The sequence below is a fragment of the Meles meles genome, chromosome 16 (assembly GCF_922984935.1).
Source record: "Meles meles chromosome 16, mMelMel3.1 paternal haplotype, whole genome shotgun sequence".
Classification (NCBI taxonomy): Eukaryota; Metazoa; Chordata; class Mammalia; order Carnivora; family Mustelidae; genus Meles; species Meles meles.
Window position 1 is genome coordinate 82,410,267 of NC_060081.1, and position 17,074 is coordinate 82,427,340.

Here is a 17,074-nt window from a genome sequence, read left to right on the forward strand (position 1 = left end):
TTCCTGCTACCACCACGGAATTTATTGAGGCTTCACCACATCTAAGAGGGCCACCAACGGGGGACCCAGCCACTGCCTGGCCTGGTGCCTGAACCGAGGGACTGTGTGCCACGCCGTGGCGGCTCCCTGATGGAGAACCTGTGCAGGACTGGACAGGTCGGAGCGGAAAGAGAAGCAGGAGCTGGGAGTGCGGGGGAGGGAGGGAGGGGGCAGGGACAAAACTGCTTCTACACAAAGTGGGACAAGACGAAACAGGAGCCCGCACGTGCTGGTGTCGCCTCTCAGGATCCAGGCGCCTGCGGTCCACAGCCCCCTAGCCGGACATCTCCTCTCGCTGCTCCTTGTTCCTGCGCACCTCGGCTGCGTGCAGCTCCTGCGAGGACAGGTAGGGTGGGTGGGCGGGGCCCTGCGAACCCGGCGGCGCCGAGGGGGGGGACTGGCCCTCCCCCCCCCAGGCTTCAGGGACCCTCCTAAGTGCGACCGACGAGGACACCTTAACGATCAGGACGGAGGAGCAACAGAGAGCAGGGGAAGGCCCACGTCCTCCCCTCAAAGCGCGTGCTGAGTGCGTTGGCCGCCCTCAGTGCGGCAGGGGTCGCACCCAGACCAGAGGGAGCGCCGTGACTCCGGGGAGCTAACTCGGGCTTGCAAGTTCTGGGTCCCCCCCCCCCCGCCCCACCGGCACCAGCCTGGTCCCTCCCGGTGGGCTGCAGCCGAGGCCACGCCGAGGGGGCTCCGGCCGGGGCGGGGCCTCGCCTCACTCAGGGCTGCGGGGCGGCGGGGCTGCGGGCGCGGGGGTAGGGCCCGCCAAGGAGGGGGCTCCTGGGGCTGCCCTGGCCCCCGCCTAGCGCAGCGCCTCCCCTGTTCTAGCGCCAACCCGCGTCTTTCGAGGCACTTCTGAAGCAGCGGCTCTCGGCCGCGTCCCCCCCACGGGACGGGACCCGGGGCCTCCCGCAAGGCGTCCAGCAGAGGCAGGCGGAGCCCCTCCTTCCTGCTGCCCGGGCACCGCCCCCTGCGTGGAGCCCCGCCCCTCGGCACCACCCCCGGCCTCCGCCCCGCCCCTCCCCGATCCCGGGCGCGCGCCCCTCGCCACGCCCCCCCGCGCGCGCACCTTCTCGCGCAGCCGCTCGCGCAGCGCCGCCAGGTGCGCCTCGCGGATCTCCCGGCTGAGCTCCATCTTGTGGTTGAGCTTCTGCTCGGCCTGGCGGCTGAAGTTGCTGCTCTCCTCCAGCGCCTTGTGCAGCACCTCGCGCTCGTGCTCGCGCCGCTCGGCCAGCTGCTTCAGCACCTGCGCCTCCTGCGTCTGCGCGGGCGGCGGGGGCGCGTGGGCGGCGGCCGGCCCCGCCCTGCCCCGCCCCCGCCCCCGCCCGGCTCCCCCGCGCGGTCTGCGCTCCGCCCAGTGCCCGTCGCCCGGCCCCGCGGCCCGCCGGCCGCCCGCCCTCCGGGAGCTCAGGTCGCCACGGCCCCGCCGACGGCCGGGGTGTTCACCGGGTCTCGGTTCGCCTGGACCTCTGGCCTTCGGCCCGCAAGGTCCGCGCGCGCCCCGAGAGCCCCAGCCCCTCCGGAAGCTGCTCACCCTTTCCGTCCGTCCTCGGCCGGCGGAGCCGACCCCCCTGCTGGGCGGAGCGCGCCCCGCCCCCCAAGCCCGGGTGCGCGCGGGGAATGTTGGGGACGCGGAACAAATTCGAAACTTAGGGGCCGGCACGGAACCCGCACGGCCTCCTGCTCAAATGTCTGCCCGCCGAGCACCAAGTAGGTGCTTGATCCGCACTGGGTCCTGAGCTCCCTGAGGTGTGGGGCGGTGGGAGGGTCCCCAGGGCTGCTGGAGAAGGGACGAGTTGGAGCGGAGAGCCTGGGACAGCCGGCGCTGCTGCACTGTCCCCCCTGCTGGAGGCGGGCGCGCCCGGAGCCCGGGGGAGAGGTGCGGGTCAGAGCGCAAGGGCTGTCCCCTCCTGCAGAAGGCTGCTGGGCCCACCCACATGCCAGTCACCAATAGTCAACCCTAGGAGGCCTGGGCCCCCAGATTTCACTGGGACATGCTCTAAGGGATTTGGGGCCAGTACCCTGCGCAGTGGGCTGGGACACCAGGACTACATGCTGAGAGTATTTTATGTGTCCGTCTCCATGGGGCTGGTGTGAGGGGAAGGGACAGGGAGGGAGCCTTTGGCCCATGCCCCCCTTCTCCCAGGGGCCCTCTGAGCTTCCGGCAGGTGTGGGCTTGCAGCCCTCAACACATGAGAGTCCCTTTCTTCAATACCCTGGAGAAGCATACAGCCAGACTCACGTCCCCGGGCCCTTTCCTGGCCATGTCCAAGGACACCCCCTCCACCAGGATCTGGTTCCTGTCCTCTCCAGCCGGCTACCGCTGGGAACCCTTCACCTTCCCTTCTGATCCCCCAAGTGGAGATCCAGGGAGCCATGAGACTCTCTCCACTCCACGCCAACAGCCAAGCGGGAGCTTGGAGCATCCTGTGCCTTGGGGACCCTGTCTGTGCCAGTGACGCCTGCTGTCCAGCCACCTTGATCAGGGTCTGGGGGCAGGGCGGGGGGCTCACCTTCCTTCGTTCCTCAGCTGCTTCCAGCCGCTTCTGCAGCTCCTCCAGGGAGGTGTCCTTCCTCTTGGGGGGAGAGGAGAGCACTGGGCTCTCCGGGGACAGGTCAGAAGGAGACTTGAGGATGACCTCGAAGCTCTGGCCAGAGGCCCTCTTGTCCAGCTGCTTCACCTCCATGTCTGCAAGACCAGAAGGGGCTTCAGGATTCGGAGGGGCCATGTTCCCAGTACACATCCAAACTGAGGGCTAAGGGAGGGAGCAAGGCTGCTCATGGGAGACCCCCAGGCCTGAGCCCCAAGTCTGCCTCTCATCAGAGGCTCCCTCTCCAGAAGCCAGCTGAGCTGAGCTGAGCTGGGGGGGGGGGGGTTGGAGAAGCCATGGGAGCAAAGAGCAAGGAAAGGAGGAGGCAGGCACTGACCAAGCAGGAGCGGACAACAGCCCAGGGCACACTCACCCCCATACTGGTAGATGGTGTTGGGGTGCGGCTGTGAGTAGAAACAGGAGCAGATGAGCGACAGCACGGACAGCTCCTTCATCTTCTCCTTGTAGGCTGCGGACATGAGGCCGGCATGAGAGGGCGCCGTGGCCTCCTCCAGACCTTGCCTCCCTGGCTGCCTCCCTCTTCTCCTCCCCGGTACTCCCCATGCTGTGTCTCTCTGGAAGCCTGTGTATCTTGCTCCCTTTTCTGTTCTCTTGCCTCTCTACATCTCTCCTCTCCCTGTCCTCACTCCTAGAAGCTGACTTTGTCCCTGGCCACACCTTCCTGTGGGTTGTCCTGCATTGTTCTCCTAATACCCCTCCTTATCCTCTTTTCTCTCTTTTTAAAAGATTTTATTTATTTGACAGAGATCACAAGCAGGCAGAGAGGCAGGCAGAGAGAGAGGGGGAAGCAGGCTCCCTGCTGAGCAGAGAGCCCAACGCGGGGCTCGATCCCAGGACCCTGAGACCATGACCTGAGCCGAAGGCAGAGGCTTTAACCCACTGAGCCCCCCAGGTGCCTCGACACCTCTTCTCTCTTGGCACTTCTATCTCATTCCTCTACATCGCTGTGTTTGTCTGTCTCTGTTCATCCTTTTGTCTTCCTGGCTCGGTTCTCTCTTTCTCCCCATGTCTGTGACCCTTTGTCACTGTGCATTTTCCTGACCCATCCTCCCTGGTCCTCCCAGTACTTCTCCCTCCTTCCTCCACTTTCCCTCTCGAAGATACTAACCAGCACACTTACGACTGGGCCAGCAGAGATGCAGGCAGCCCTTGGTCTGTACACTTGGGTGAAGCCATCACACTTCCTCCTGTGTGGCGTTCCCCCCCCCTTCCCCGCCATCTACCCTGATAGCAGCATTGCAGCTGTCCCAGGTGAAACCAGGCGGTCACCAGGCACACACTCGCTGTCCCTCTAGAGCCCGAGAGTGGGGAGCTGTCCGTTCAGCACCAAAGCCCGCCCTCTAGCCTTGCAGAGCGGGTCCCCACAGCAGGTGCCCCCTGGTGCCCAACCAGAAAAGGAGGTAAGCTTGTCTGCTGAGGCCCTGAGCCCTGTCAGGTGAAGAGGAGAAGCCCACTGTCAGAATCGCAATAACTGAGCTATTTCTGGTCTACTCATGAAAAGCCAGGCCTCTAGGTAGGCACGCTGGCCCAGTGTCTCACTAATGTCCAACAGTCTTCAAGCCCAAGACCATCCCTGGGCTCCACTGAGATGACACTTGGCCCAAGTGGCTGGGGTGACTTACTCAAAGCCACTCAGGTGGAATCCCAGGTGGTCTGTGTGCTTTACACCACTCCAACGTGTCCTGGAGACTAGGAGACTCAGGGACCCATCCTCCCGCCTCCCTAGCTGGAGAAGCTGGTACGGGTCTCCAGAGGGACCCTCCAGAGAGGTAGTCTGGCTTCCATGAAATGGTCTTCCAAGGAGTAGACATGAATTCAGGCAAGAAAGTTCCTCATGGGGGCACCTGGGTGGCTCAGTCAGTAAAGCATCTGCCTTCGGCTCAGGTTGTGATTCTGGGGTCCTGGGATTGAGCCCCACATTGGGCTCCCTGCTCAGCGCAGAGTCTGCTTCTCCCTCTCCCTCTGCTGCATCCGCCCCACCCCAGGTTGTGCTCTCTAGCTTGATTTGACTGAGAGAGCCAGAGAGCACGAGCAGCGGGGGTGGGGCGGGGCGGGGGGGGGGGGGAGAAGGGTAGAGGGAGAAGCAGACTCCCCGCTGAGCAGGGAGTCGAATGTGGGGCTCGATCCCAGGCCCCTGGGATCAAGACCTGAGCTGAAGGCAGACGCCTAACTGACCAAGCCACTCAGGTGCCCCTCAAATAAAGTCTTTAAAAAAAAAAAAGAAAAACTTCCTGATCAAATTTCACACAAGACAGTGTTTTAAATTGAGTTAATGTGAACTTGGGGAAAATGTTGTTGTAGAAACAGGGCACAGGACAGAAATTACCAAGCCCTTGTCTGAGAAAGCAGCTCGTGGCAAGCAGGGTTTCCTCACAACCAGAGGAGAGAATGATGGTATTTGATATAAATGTCCTGATGACCCAGGTTCTTCGGGCGAGAGCCCAAGGGACGGTAAAGGGAGCACAAAGGGATCCTGGGCCAGCAGCAAGAAGAGCCTTTAAGGGGTGTGGGGGAGGCACCTGGGAGGCTCAGTCATTAAGCGTCTGCCTTCGGCTTGGGTCATGATCCCGGGGTCCTGAGATCGAGCTCTGTATCCGGCCCCCTGCGCAGCGGGAAGCCTGCTTCTCCCTCTCCTGCTCCCGTTGGTGTTCCCTCTCTTGCTGTGTCTGTCTCTGTCAAATCAATCAATCAAATCTTTTATTTATTTTTTTAAAGATTTTTATTTATTTATTTGACAGAGAGAGATCACAAGTAGGCAGAGAGGCAGGCAGAGAGAGAAAGGAGGAGGCAGGATCCCTGCCGAGCAGAGAGCCCGATGCGGGACTCGATCCCAGGACCCTGAGATCATGACCTGAGCTGAAAGCAGAGGCTTAACCCACTGAGCCACCCAGGCGCCCCAATCAAATCTTTTAAAAAAGGGGGCGGACGTGGAGGGGAAGCAGGCAGAGATCTATAGCTTGGTCACCGGCTTGGTCACTGGCCCCAGGAGGCTGGGAGGGAAGTGGGCCAGGTGCGGGCCACTTTGGAGGGGATTTGGCTTCATTTTTTTTTACAAGCATCATCTATTTGTGCATTACTTCTGCTATTAAAAGTTTATTTATTTATTCATTAGAATCAGAGGTTTTTAAAAGTTTTTTAAAGATTTTCTTTGAAAGAGAGATTGAGAGAACGAGTGGGGGGAGGGGCAGAGACAGAAGCAGGCTCTCCGCTGAGCAGGGAGCCCAAAGCAGGCTTGGTGCCAGGACCCTGAGATCACGACCTGGACCCAAGGCAGACACTTCACCGAGGGAGCCCCCAGGGGCCCTAAGAGGTCGGTTTAAAAAGGAGGCAGAGGCTCACACTACATGTGCTGGGGAGCCGGAGGGCGCGAGACCAGGCAAAACCAGCTCTTCCGAAGCAGCGGACCCGGAGGGATTTGGCCTTTGGAAAGGCTGGGAAATAGACAGCCCTGTGCTCAGAGGGAGGGGCAGGAGGGGAGCGAGAGGGCCTGGGGCGGGGGACACACCTGGATCCTGGGAGAAGCCAGGAAGGAAGGGGCTTGGTCTGACCTTGCCACCACCCACCTCTCTGGTAACAGACACGGCCTCCCTAGCCTTCCAGGCAGCCCTTCCTCACCACACGTGGAAACCTGCAGATGGGTTTACCGTGCGTGCCAGCAGCTTGGGGCCTCCCAGCTGCTTAGCTCCTCTCTGCCTTGAACCTGAAGTTTTCCCAGAAATGACCTGCACCTTCACTACAGAGGAAGAAGTCTGCAGGCAAACATCCGGGCGCTCCCTTCCAACCGGTCACCTCAGCACGAAGGGAGGCTGGGAGCAATTCAGGGCAGCACGCGGAGCGTGGGCAGGTGTGAGCACCGCACTGCCAGGGTAGAGGGCGGAGGATGGGGCGGGTGCTGGGGACTGAAGTCAGAACCCTCTGAGGGCAGGGGCCAGCCCAGGGCGCCAGTGTCCAGCTAGGAAGTGAGGGCCTCACTGTCCTGCAGGTGCCAGTGGGGTGTGGCTCAGTGTCTGGCGGTCATGGAGATTCCCCAGGCTGGCTTCTCCCAGGCTGATGGCCCACGAGGCCCTTCCTTCCCACAAGACTCACCCTAAGTAGGCAAGTGGCAAGGGGCAGTCCCCCAGAAGGGGGCTTGGGAGTGAGACTTGCTGTGTGGTCTGGCTGCGGGTTGGAGGGGACTGGACAGCAGGTGGGGACCTTGGCCAGTTTGCAGAGAGTTAACAAGGGAAAGCCCACACATGGGGCTGGAGAGCAGGGCTGGGCCCCGCAGCTCCTTACACAGGAAGTTGGTTATACCTGTGTCCTCCGAGCTGGAGGGGCTTAAATGTTATGTCTCATCCCAGAAGGAAGAGGTTGAGGCTCAGATCCATCTAGGGCCTTCTCCACAGAGCTCAAGCCTCTCCACAGCTTGGAGGCTGCTTCTCCCTCTCACCAGGACCCTTCTCTTCCTTCCCCATCACTGACTTTGGAGAGTTATTAAAAGCAAATCTCTGGCATGAACTGGATTCCTTTCATCTTCCTCTTCCTCTTCGTATTAAATGTTAAATACGCAAAACGCACATTGGCTTTCTGGAAGCTTAGATCCTAGGTGAGCATGAGTTAGAAGGCCCCCAACTGGCCTACAGTGGAACAGTAACCATAACAGGGCACCGGCGAGGTGGGCACATTCCATGCAGACTCCCAACTGACCCTCAAGACCAGCCAGCCCTTGTCCAAGTCATTTCTACTTGAGAAAAGAGAGAGAGAGAGTGAGAGAGAGAGACACTGTGTCAGAGAGAGCAAGGAGCCTGCTCAGAGTCACACAGCATGACAGGATGGGAGCCTGGTCATGAGCCCCAGCCTCTGACTACACTTTCCTACTGGGCGTCTCATGGTGGTGGGGGTGGGAGGGTGTTGTATCGAGAACTGGGAGGGCAGGGCACCCACAGATGCCCACTCATCCCTAGAAGGGTCTTGGAGGGTGCCGCTCGTTGCTTCCTGACAGATGGAGCTCGTTGCCGCCCAGGCTACCGCTCTCACTAGTCAGACTCCCAGCACGGCAGAGCTCGCCGGCAGACCTGCCTCCCTGGGGAGGAAACCCTGGGACTGTGGCTGCTGGAGTGGCGCTGCCCGGCATGGACTGGGCACCCAGCTCTGGTGAGGCACTGGGCCAAGTACCTTTCCTGAAATGCCTTCTTCATTTCTCAGAATGGGGGGGGGCTGCCACGCTCACCCCATCTACACGAGGCCCGGAGAGCGTAGGTAGCAGGGCCAAGCCCTCTCAGCTCAATGGAGCCGCGTGAGGAGACAAAAGCGTGTGCAGTCCTGAGTGTCTGGGAAGGACACCAAGAGACGGCCACATCCCCCCAGCCGAGTCCCAGTGACATCGCCCGACACCAGACGCTCAAGGGAAAGGCGGTGGGAAAGTCAACAGAGGTCAATCTTGTGGTGACTACAAGGTCATAGTGGGCGATGGGTCTTCCCTTGGGGACCCTTCCCCAGTCCCCAAAACCAGACGAAGCCCACCAGTGGGGCAGACAGGCCACTGAGGCCTGCGGCACCAGGGCCTGCTCCAACCAGAGACATTTGTTAGCGCAGAAGTCATGGCTGGGATTCACTTAAGTAGGTTTTGACCACAGCTGCCGGTCTGCTCGGCCCCTATGGAACTGGAATGAAGGTGGGCACAGGCGCACACAGGGCGGCTGTTCTCTATCCGGGGCAGCCCCAATGGTAAAACAAGAAGGGCCCGTCCCTGCGTGACTCTGGCCGGGGGCCGTTCCCCAGCTGGCTCCCGGCACATCTGTGAGGCCGGGGCCGTGCTGGACGACGCTGACTGCATTTGTGGTTTCCCTGTCCATGTCAACGGCGACCTGGACACCCAGAAAAATCCTGGGGCTGAGCATGGGTCAGCAGCGCCCCAAAGCCTGGCCAATAAGGGGGGGCTGGTGTAAGGGGGCTCTGAGGTCAGTGCACCCGTGCCCACGCTGGTGGCCATCAGCACTGTGGTTTCGGCGGCACCACGTCACCCCTAATCCACCTGCTTCCCTGTCGGATGGAGGGCAGGAATGAGACCCACTGAGTAAGGCTTTTACTAGAGAGAAAAGGCTGAGAGCATCTCCGACCGGTGGCTGCTCATTGTCCCCCACTGGGGCACAGACCCTGAGCCAGGGCCCGAAGTCCCGCCTCAGCGGGGAACTGGGCTAGCACTCTGGCCGTGGGAAGGACAGACTAGCTCAGTTCCTGCCCGAAGCAAACCCTAACCCTAACCCTAACCCAGCATCTCTGAAGAGATCAACAGGAGAGGGCAAAGGGCAGATGAAGGCCAGATGGACGAGCCCCTCACGGACTGCACGCAGGAGGGGTGTGGGCAGTGACACACGTGGTCCCTCCTAGACAACAGCAGAAGTCACCTGGGGCCTGGAACCCGGAGGGCCCGAGAAGCTGGTCAGGGCAGGGGACATACGAGTGCGTGGAGCTCTGCCAACTGTGTGTCCACTCCAGAGAGAATCTGGCCAGCTAGGGAGAGGGCACCCCCCAGAAGGGAGAGGAGGGTGGGCCAGGAGTGGAGTTCTGGGTCCAGGAGGAAACGGGGTGGAGCTGGGGGAGCCGCTGCCCAGATGTCCCCGGGGGGAAAGCCCCATGCCCTCCCGTCCAGGGTCCCCTGCAGCTCTCTCGCAGCCAGTAACTGCCCCGTGTCCACCCCTCCACGGAGCGGCACCTGAAGCGGGCCGGCTGGGAGGGAGGGAGGAGGGTCGCGGCTTTGGGTGCAGGGGATCCGCAGCTTGGGAGGCGGGGCGGTGGGGGAGGGAGGGACAGACCCCTCCTTGCTGGGAGGGCTTGAAAACCGCAGTGGCCCCTCCTCTATCCAAACCCCGTTGCGCATAGGGCGGTGGCTTTTTTGACCAGAGCGGATGGCACCATGTCGCAGAGAGCGGTCTCCAAGCCCACAGCAGCAAGGCAGAGTGGGGGGGACGACCACACTAGATGCCCATGCGGCTCCACTCCCTCCCCGCTGGCTTTCTCCTCCCCCGCCCTTGCACAGCGTCCCTCCAGCCCCCAGGGCGCTCCATTGGCGCAGACAGGGCCTGGGCCCGCCAGCTCTGGGCTAGGGCTCCTGCAAAGGGTCCTACCCTCCTGCCCCCCACCCTCGTGAAGGCGAGGTCTGACCAGGGTCTGCGGTAGACAGGTGCCTCAGGGGACGCTGTCTGCACCCCACCCCCGCCAGGCGCGCCCACCCGGGGGTACAGACCCGCGCCAGGACCCTCGGAGCCACCCTGCCACAGTCGCCCTTGGCCTGGCACGGCGGCCACGGAAGGGGCAGTGCACCCTCACCCTGGGTGCTCGTTTGGGCGCGGCCCCTGCCCACTGGCCCACGCCGGCTGCCCCTGCGCCGCAATCCTTGCCCTGGATACCGGGTGTTCCCAGCCCGTTGGCCCTGAACCCCAGCTCCTGTGGGTTCGGCCGGGCCCCGCACCCTTGCAGAGCGTGAGGTCTGAGATGTGAAAACAGAGTCCGCCACCGACCCCAGCTTCAGTCGAGGCGAGACAATGGCCTCAGCTCAGACCTGCTGCCGCCCCAGGATGTCCGCGTCCCCGGCGCCTACCGGACAGAGTGCTGGCCATGGTGCTGGCGGTGGCTGCGGAAGGCCGAGGAGGCTCGGGCGGCGGCTGGAGCTGCAGTCGGCGAATGCTGCAGTGCTGGGGAGGGGAGGGAGCGAGGGAGGGCGGGAGGCGGGCACAGAGGGAGAGGGAGAGGGAGAGGGGGGAGTGAGCGAGAGCGCGAGCGCGAGCGGGTGCGGTTGAGCAAGAGTGTGTGCAAACGACTAGCGACTGGCAGGCTGTGGCAGGGCTTGCAGCCGTCAGAGAGAGGGGAGGCAGGGAGGGCAGAGCCCAGCCTGGGACAGAGGGTGGCACACTGCAGCCCGTGCCCAGCCTCTCTCTGCTTACCTCCTGGACTCGCCGCCCCAGCTTGGCTTTGTGCAGGCTTGGGGGTATGTGGAGACATGCCCCACTCCCTAGAGTGGGCTCGGCAGGAGAGGAGAGGCCCCCGCATCAGGCTGGGGCTGGAGAGCTCTTCATTAAAGCCTCTGCAGCCTGGGAGGTGTCTTCTGTGTGCCCAGGTCTGTGCTGAGGGGAAGGCATGTCATAGACGGTGGGGTAGGAATTGGTCTGGAAGGCCTCCGGAGCACCCCAAAGGACGAGTCAATTCTGGGGCAGAAAAAGAGGATAAATGGGATGGTGAAGCATAGGACAAAGCCTCTGAGGGAGATAGAGACGAGTTCCAATCCCAGCTCTGAGACCCACTTGCGACTGGGAGTGCCTTTCCGACTTCTCGGTGGCTCTGTTTCTCGTGGGCAAGATACAGCCACAACGCCAGTCTCCAGGTGAAGAGACACAGTTGGTGAGAGTGCCGGGGGTCATGACTCCCTCCTCTCTGGGCCGAGAGATCAGGGCGACACCCCCAAGGGAGAGCAGATGGCGGGCCCTCTCCCTGCCGCGACCGTCTGGTCTCACTCGGGGCTGGGAAGTGAAACGGATAGAGCGTCATTCCCACTTAAGGGACAGAGCCACAGAGGTCAAGACAAACGCTTGCTCGGTAAGCAACTCGGTCCTCGGGCCGGGAGTAAAACTGCGAAACCTCAGGAGCCTGCCGAGGGGGGAGGGAGGCCCAGACACGGACAGACCTAAGGGTCAGAGTGCCCTGGAGCAGGCCCAGCAGGTGCGGACGTCCGGGAGCACACACGGGGGCGCGGGGCCGGCGGACATCGGTTCTGCGGCGCACGGGGGCCTGCCCCACCACAGGCAGCCCACAGACCTGCGAGGACAGGCTCGGTCGGATCTGCTGACTTGACCGAGATCTGTGTCCGCTGGGGCCGGCCCTGGTGTCCGTTCGTCTCGATTCAGCCAGGCTCAGTACGCGGCGCTGTGAGCCATCACGTGTCGCCGGCTGGGCCAGGCAGCGCAGCTCCGGCTCCGACCCAGGGGCCCCGAGTCTGGGCGCTGCCCGTCTTCCTCGGCCTCCGCGCTCTCAGAAGGCGGCGCGTGGAAGCGAGGGGCGAACCCCGGCTTTGGGCAGGCCGCGCTGCGCGTCGGTGAGCGGGGCCGTGAGGGCGCGCCCCGGGGCCGTTCGGGCACGAGCGCGTCCACGCCCTCAGCGAGCGTCTGGCCGGCTGCGTGCCGGCGCCTTCGGGAACGCGCCGGGGTCCTCTGGACGGGCACCGCCGTCGGGAGCGGCGCGGACCCCGGACGCTGGGCGCGGGGGAAGCGGAACGGGAGCCCCGGGAACCGCCCCCGCAGGCTTGCGCCGTCGTCCGGGCAACCGGGGACCGGGCGCGGGGCGGGGCGCGGATCGCAGGCTCCGGCGGCCGCGGCGTCCGGGGAGGAGACGGCTCGCAGCCCGGGTTTCCGCCCGCGGGCTCGGGGTCCGCGGGAGGGGCGGGGTGCGGCCCGGAACCGAGCGCGCGGACCCTCTGCTGCGGGACGGCTTCCGCCGGGAACCGCGCGCCGCGGACCGGAACTGGGGGCGGAAGTGCAGCGCGTTCGGGGACGACGGCGCGTCTTAGCCCGCCCAGTCCGAGCCGGCTGGCGGCGGCGGCGACGCGGTGGCCTCGGCTGAACTGGGAACCTTCCTGGGCAGCCCTGGCGGCGGAAGGCTGTCCGCGGAGATAAGTGAGTCGTGAGTCGCAGAGACTCCGGAACTGGCTTTCACCCGCGCGCGCCTCCCTGAACTGCAGCTCCCGGCAGACCCCGCGCCGCCTCCGGCCCGCGCGCGTCTCTCTGCCGCGCTGCATTCTGGGGCCGGTGGTTTTCCAGGGCCGGTGGGCGGGGCCCCGCTCCGGGGAGCGGGTCTCGGCGCGGGGGCGGGGGGGGGGGTCTCCGGGCGGGGGTCCCGGCGCGGCGGCGGGGGTCTCCCAGAGGGGCAGGCATCGGGGGTCCGTGTCTCCCGGCGGGACGGCGTCCTGGCCGAGCGGGGGACGGGGGTCCCGGCCGAGTGGGGTGGAGGGACCGTCAGTGTTCCGGTGAACTGTCCGCTGGCCCCGGTGCCCAGGGCGCCCCAGGCCGGGGATCTGACCTGTCAGAGTTCTGGTGCAGGTAAGCGAATTGCTGCCCGCAGACCGTGTGGGGCTGTGCGCGCCTCGCCTGGGGCGGAGAGCAAGGCCGGCCCACCTGTAGGTCCCCAAACTCCTCATGTTGGGGTGTCACAGGCTTGCACTCCGACCTCGTCCGCGGCGGGACTGCCTGACTGGTGGCCTGGCCTGGTACGGGGAAAGGCTGCCCACAGTCTTGTCCCCGTCTCTGTGCCATAGGGCTTCCTGGGGACAGTGGCGTCTCACAGCTGGCGTCACTCACCTGCAGTGGCTGAGATTCCCAGATGTTCGGAGGTTTTGCCGCACACACTCACACAGCCCGTGTGCCAGTCAGCCTCTGTGCCCTCCTGCGAGCAGACCAGCATGCCCAAGATAGCCCTGAGTGGTGTGAGCGTGGATTTCCCCTTCCAGCCCTACAAGTGCCAGGAGGAGTACATGCGCAAGGTCCTGGAGTGTCTGCAGAAGGTGAGCTGCGGGCGGCGGCCTCCGGGCCTGGGCGTGGGTCTGCGTGGGCAGAGCTTCCGCAGAGTCCTCCCGGGACTAGGTCTGCTCACTCGGGCTCAGCCCCGTGGGGTCACAGGCCTCCTTCCGGACACAGGACTGGTCACAGATGACGCAGCGTTCTAGGAGAGATGACAGACACGTAGAAAAAGACAGTTCTTGCGCTGAACAAGAGTTGGGGGCCGTAGGCCTGGGAGCACCTGGAGGGTCTCTCTGAGGAGGTTGCATTTGAGCTGAGGCCGAGTTGGGGGGGCAGCCAGCTGTTTGGGCGTCCGGAAGTAGTGTTTGCACGCGGAGGGATAGCCCGTGCCTAATCCTCATTTTGGAAGGCGTGTAACGCTCAGGAACGTGCCGGAAGGCAGGAGGGCAGGTGGCTCTCTGCAGCTTCTTTAGCGCGTTGTCTCGTGCCCTGATCAAGCTCCCGGCCCCCGCGGGCTGACTCTGCAGCGGGGCTCCCGGCTGCCCTGTGCGCCCAGACTGGACTCCTGCAGGGAGGAGCCTGGTGCCCGTTCCTGGGAGCCGGCGGCACAGTTTGGCCGGTTCGCCCCTGTGTCTCCCCAGGCTTGCTGCTCAGGCTCCCGCGTGAGGTGCACGTAGGTCATCAGGTTCCGCTCGGCGGAACTTCGTGTCCCACGTTACAGAGCAGCACCGTGCTGGCAGCCTTCTGGCTGGTCAGCTCGCAGTAGGCTGAGAAATACTGCTGAGTTTTGAGTAAGGCTGTGCACCTCGTTCGCGATCCGGTGCTGAATTAACCCACAGCCGCTGGCTTTCGGGTGAGGGTGGAAGCGTGTCCCGTTGCCAGCCGTTCCGCAGGCCTTTTGCCCGTCGGGTGGGCTCAGCCTGAACGGAGCTGTCCCACTGTCGGGCGGCCGGCCTCGTCTCGGTGGGCCGTGCGCTCTGCAGTGCTTCTCCCTGCTTCCCCGTGACCTCGTTGCTGCCCCCATTCAGAAGGTCAACGGCATCCTGGAGAGCCCCACCGGCACGGGGAAGACGCTGTGTCTGCTCTGCAGCGCGCTGGCCTGGCGGGAGCACCTCCGTGACGCCATTTCGGCCCGCAGGATCACTGAGAGGGCGCCCGGGGAGCTCTTCCTCGATCACACCTTGTCGTCCTGGGGGGCTGCCGCTTCAGATGGAGACACCCCAGGTGAGGCTCCCTTCACCCCTCGGGGCCTCCCCAGAGAGACAGCAAAAGAATAGAGGGGGCCGGTGAGGCTCTGGCGCAGAGCTCCGCGAGGGGCGTGGCAGCCCCGAGGTTCTTCCTCAGTGGGGGCTGTGAGCCTGAGGGCAGAGCCCTGTGGCCGAACTAGAACTCCGCAGAAAGGCCCTGAGCTCGCTCCCGGGGACCGGGCTGAGTGAGCCGAGTGCCCCCGGGTCCACAGCCCACCAGAGGGCCGTCCGTGGTGCCGTGACCCCTGCTGCTTCCTTGTGTCCGGGCAGCTTGCTACGCGGACATCCCGAAGATCGTCTATGCTTCCAGGACCCACTCGCAGCTCACGCAGGCCATCGGCGAGCTTCGGAACACCTCCTACCGGTGGGTCAGGCGCCGCTCACCCCTGCCTCTGACTTATGGGGGGCTGGCCTTGACGGGCTGGTCTGATGGTGGCGTTCCGCCTGGAGCCCCCTCTGGACCCCAGAGCCCCCTGTGCTCCGCTGCAGGCGGCCCCGCCGCATTGGGTCCGGCTGTCTGTGCCACCCGCGCTGCGGAGAAAGCCCTCCCCGCCGGTGCGCCGACCTCGGCTTAGCGCCCCGTGCCCCTGGAAGGCGACGTGGGTCCATGTGGCGGGCGTGTGAGGGGAGAGGAGGCGCTGCCTCATCCTGGAGCCCGGCGGAGCTGTAGGAGTCCTGGGGGCCTGCGCCAGCCTCCCGTATGGGGGGCACGGAGTCAGCGTGGTCGCCTCCCGTCTGCCCATTCCCCCCACCCCGTCGCTTTGCTCAGGCCAGGCCATGCAGTGGAGGAAGCGCCTCTCAAGCCTGGGGCCCGCTGTGGCCGTGGCCCCTCCCTCTGGCTACCTGGTGCAGGTGTGAGCCCCGTCTCCCAGCACTCCCTGTGGGTCCCACACACCCATGTTCATGCGGCTGGATGGCTCCGGGGCTCTTGCTCCCTGGTTCCCGGACCCCAGGCCTCGGGTGTGCGTGCTGGGTTCCCGGACCCCATGGTCTGTGTTCTGCCAGGCCTAGGGTGTGCGTGCTGGGCTCCCGGGAGCAGCTGTGCATCCACCCCGAGGTGAAGAAGCAGGAGAGCAGCCACATGCAGGTTTCTGGGGCGCACGCCGTTCTCTCTGGTTCTTTCAGAGCCCTTGCCCCTGTCCCCTGGGGAGGGCCTGGGGAAGAGCAGGTGGGGGCTGGAGCAGGGCACAGTCCCCGCATGCCGGGCAGCACCGCTGGCATGTCCCCTGGCTGGCCCAGCGCTCTGCCCTTCCTTGCCCACCATGCTAGCTGGGGCTGCTTCTTTTATGTCCCAGATTCACTTGTGCCGAAAGAAGGTCGCCAGTCGTTCCTGTCATTTCTACAACAACGTGGAAGGTAAGGGGATCCGGGGAAGCCACTCCTGCTGGTTGGTCCGCGTGCCGCCAGGTGGGCTTAGAGCGTGTGCTGCTTCCGAGGCCTCGTGGCTGCTGGCTCTCTGCCTGGGGCTCCAGACCGGCCCCACTGGTTCAGCAAGGTGAGGGGTGAGGTGCGGTGGTGCTGGGCGCCGTCCCCGGACTGTGGACCCGCGGCAGATTATGTGCAGAAAGGCCAGGGCAGGGAAGGCTGCCGTCCCGGAGGGCCTCCCGGCCGGGCTAGCCTCACCGCTGTCTGGGAGCGTGGATTTCGGGGATTCTCCGTCCTGAGAGGAGGGGCTCTCCGGGCCTAAACTGTCTGTGCCAGCAACGGGGTTGACGCTGAGCAGCTCGTCTGTGCTGTGAGTCTGGGATTTGGGCGCCCGCCAGCCCGGGTGCCCACGTGACCGGCCCCAGCAGACGCCCTTGGCGCTGGGCGTCTGGTGAGCTTCCCGGGAGACAGCATTTCACACGTGGTCTCAGCCTGTTCTGGGGCAGAGAGCCGGGAGGGGGTTCTGGAAGCTGACCCGTCCACAGGCCTTTCCTTTTATTGATTTGCCATGTGTCTTTGGGGTGTGACAGGGCACAGCATGGGTGTGGCTGTCCCTGAGTCCAGGCAGTCCGCCAGCCTTTGGTGCTGTGGGAGGACAGCCTCTCCTGGAGGTGGCTGAAGTGACCGGCCAGGTTGTGACGACAGCTGGGCCTGGTGTAGCTTGATGTGTGTGGCCACAGGTGCCCACGGCCCTTGATTCCTGAGTGGAGGGCTGGCCCCTCGCCTCCACATCTGTCAGACCTTGCTTTTCCATCGCCGGCTGCCCCCGCGTCTGAAGGTCTGCTGGAGCCAGAGGCCCCGTGGGGAGTTTCTCTGGGCTGTGGCCTCTATGCCTCCTAGCACAGTCAGGGCTCTATGGCTCAGGCCTTGTGCTTTGGTGGGGTCGGGGTTCCCTGTTCCTTGCCTCAGGGCTGGGACTCAGATCCTGGCACAGGAGCGACAGAGGTCCTAGGGCACTCACAGGGCCCTAATGCTGGGGTCCGGGGTGCCCGGCGTGCCAGGGCCGTGTCTGCTCCCAGTGAGCCTGGGACGCTCTCACCTCCCAGCAGTAGGCATCCTGGGCCCTGTCCCTGGAGCTCACTGCTCACCGCCTTCTTGCTGGCTGTGTAGTTTGGTCTGGTGGCACCGGGAACCCTCGGCACAGCAGTGACGAGTACCTGGGAAGCACCGGGGACCGGCCTGGCCCGCAGTGACCCTGCACGAGGGCAGTCGCCAACCGCTGTGGCCTGGTGGTGGCCCGTGCCCCGCTCCGGGAGGCTGCTGG

The 17,074-nt window shown here is 64.4% G+C and overlaps 2 protein-coding genes across 7 annotated transcripts in view; one reads left to right on the forward strand and one right to left on the reverse strand.

Annotated features, from left to right (window-relative positions):
- Positions 1-11,454, reverse strand: STMN3 (stathmin 3). Its single transcript, XM_045980281.1, has 7 exons — positions 11,314-11,454; positions 10,577-10,837; positions 10,234-10,327; positions 3,007-3,102; positions 2,556-2,731; positions 1,112-1,303; positions 1-373 (listed from the first exon to the last, which is right to left on the reverse strand). Exons 3-7 carry the CDS (start codon positions 10,250-10,252, stop codon positions 314-316), a joined length of 543 nt encoding a protein of 180 aa, XP_045836237.1. The 5' UTR covers positions 10,253-10,327; positions 10,577-10,837; positions 11,314-11,454; the 3' UTR covers positions 1-313.
- The window catches only part of RTEL1 (regulator of telomere elongation helicase 1), a 28,994-nt gene continuing 22,853 nt past the window's right edge, over positions 10,934-17,074 (forward strand). For 3 of the 6 annotated variants that reach the window (XM_045980203.1, XM_045980204.1, XM_045980205.1), the window contains exons 1-6: positions 10,934-11,225; positions 12,937-13,182; positions 14,167-14,362; positions 14,656-14,749; positions 15,391-15,472; positions 15,681-15,741. In XM_045980203.1, the coding sequence (XP_045836159.1) occupies positions 11,049-11,225; positions 12,937-13,182; positions 14,167-14,362; positions 14,656-14,749; positions 15,391-15,472; positions 15,681-15,741 (856 nt within the window). In that variant the 5' untranslated portion in view covers positions 10,934-11,048. The other 3 variants (XM_045980209.1, XM_045980206.1, XM_045980208.1) reach the window with 3 other exon arrangements.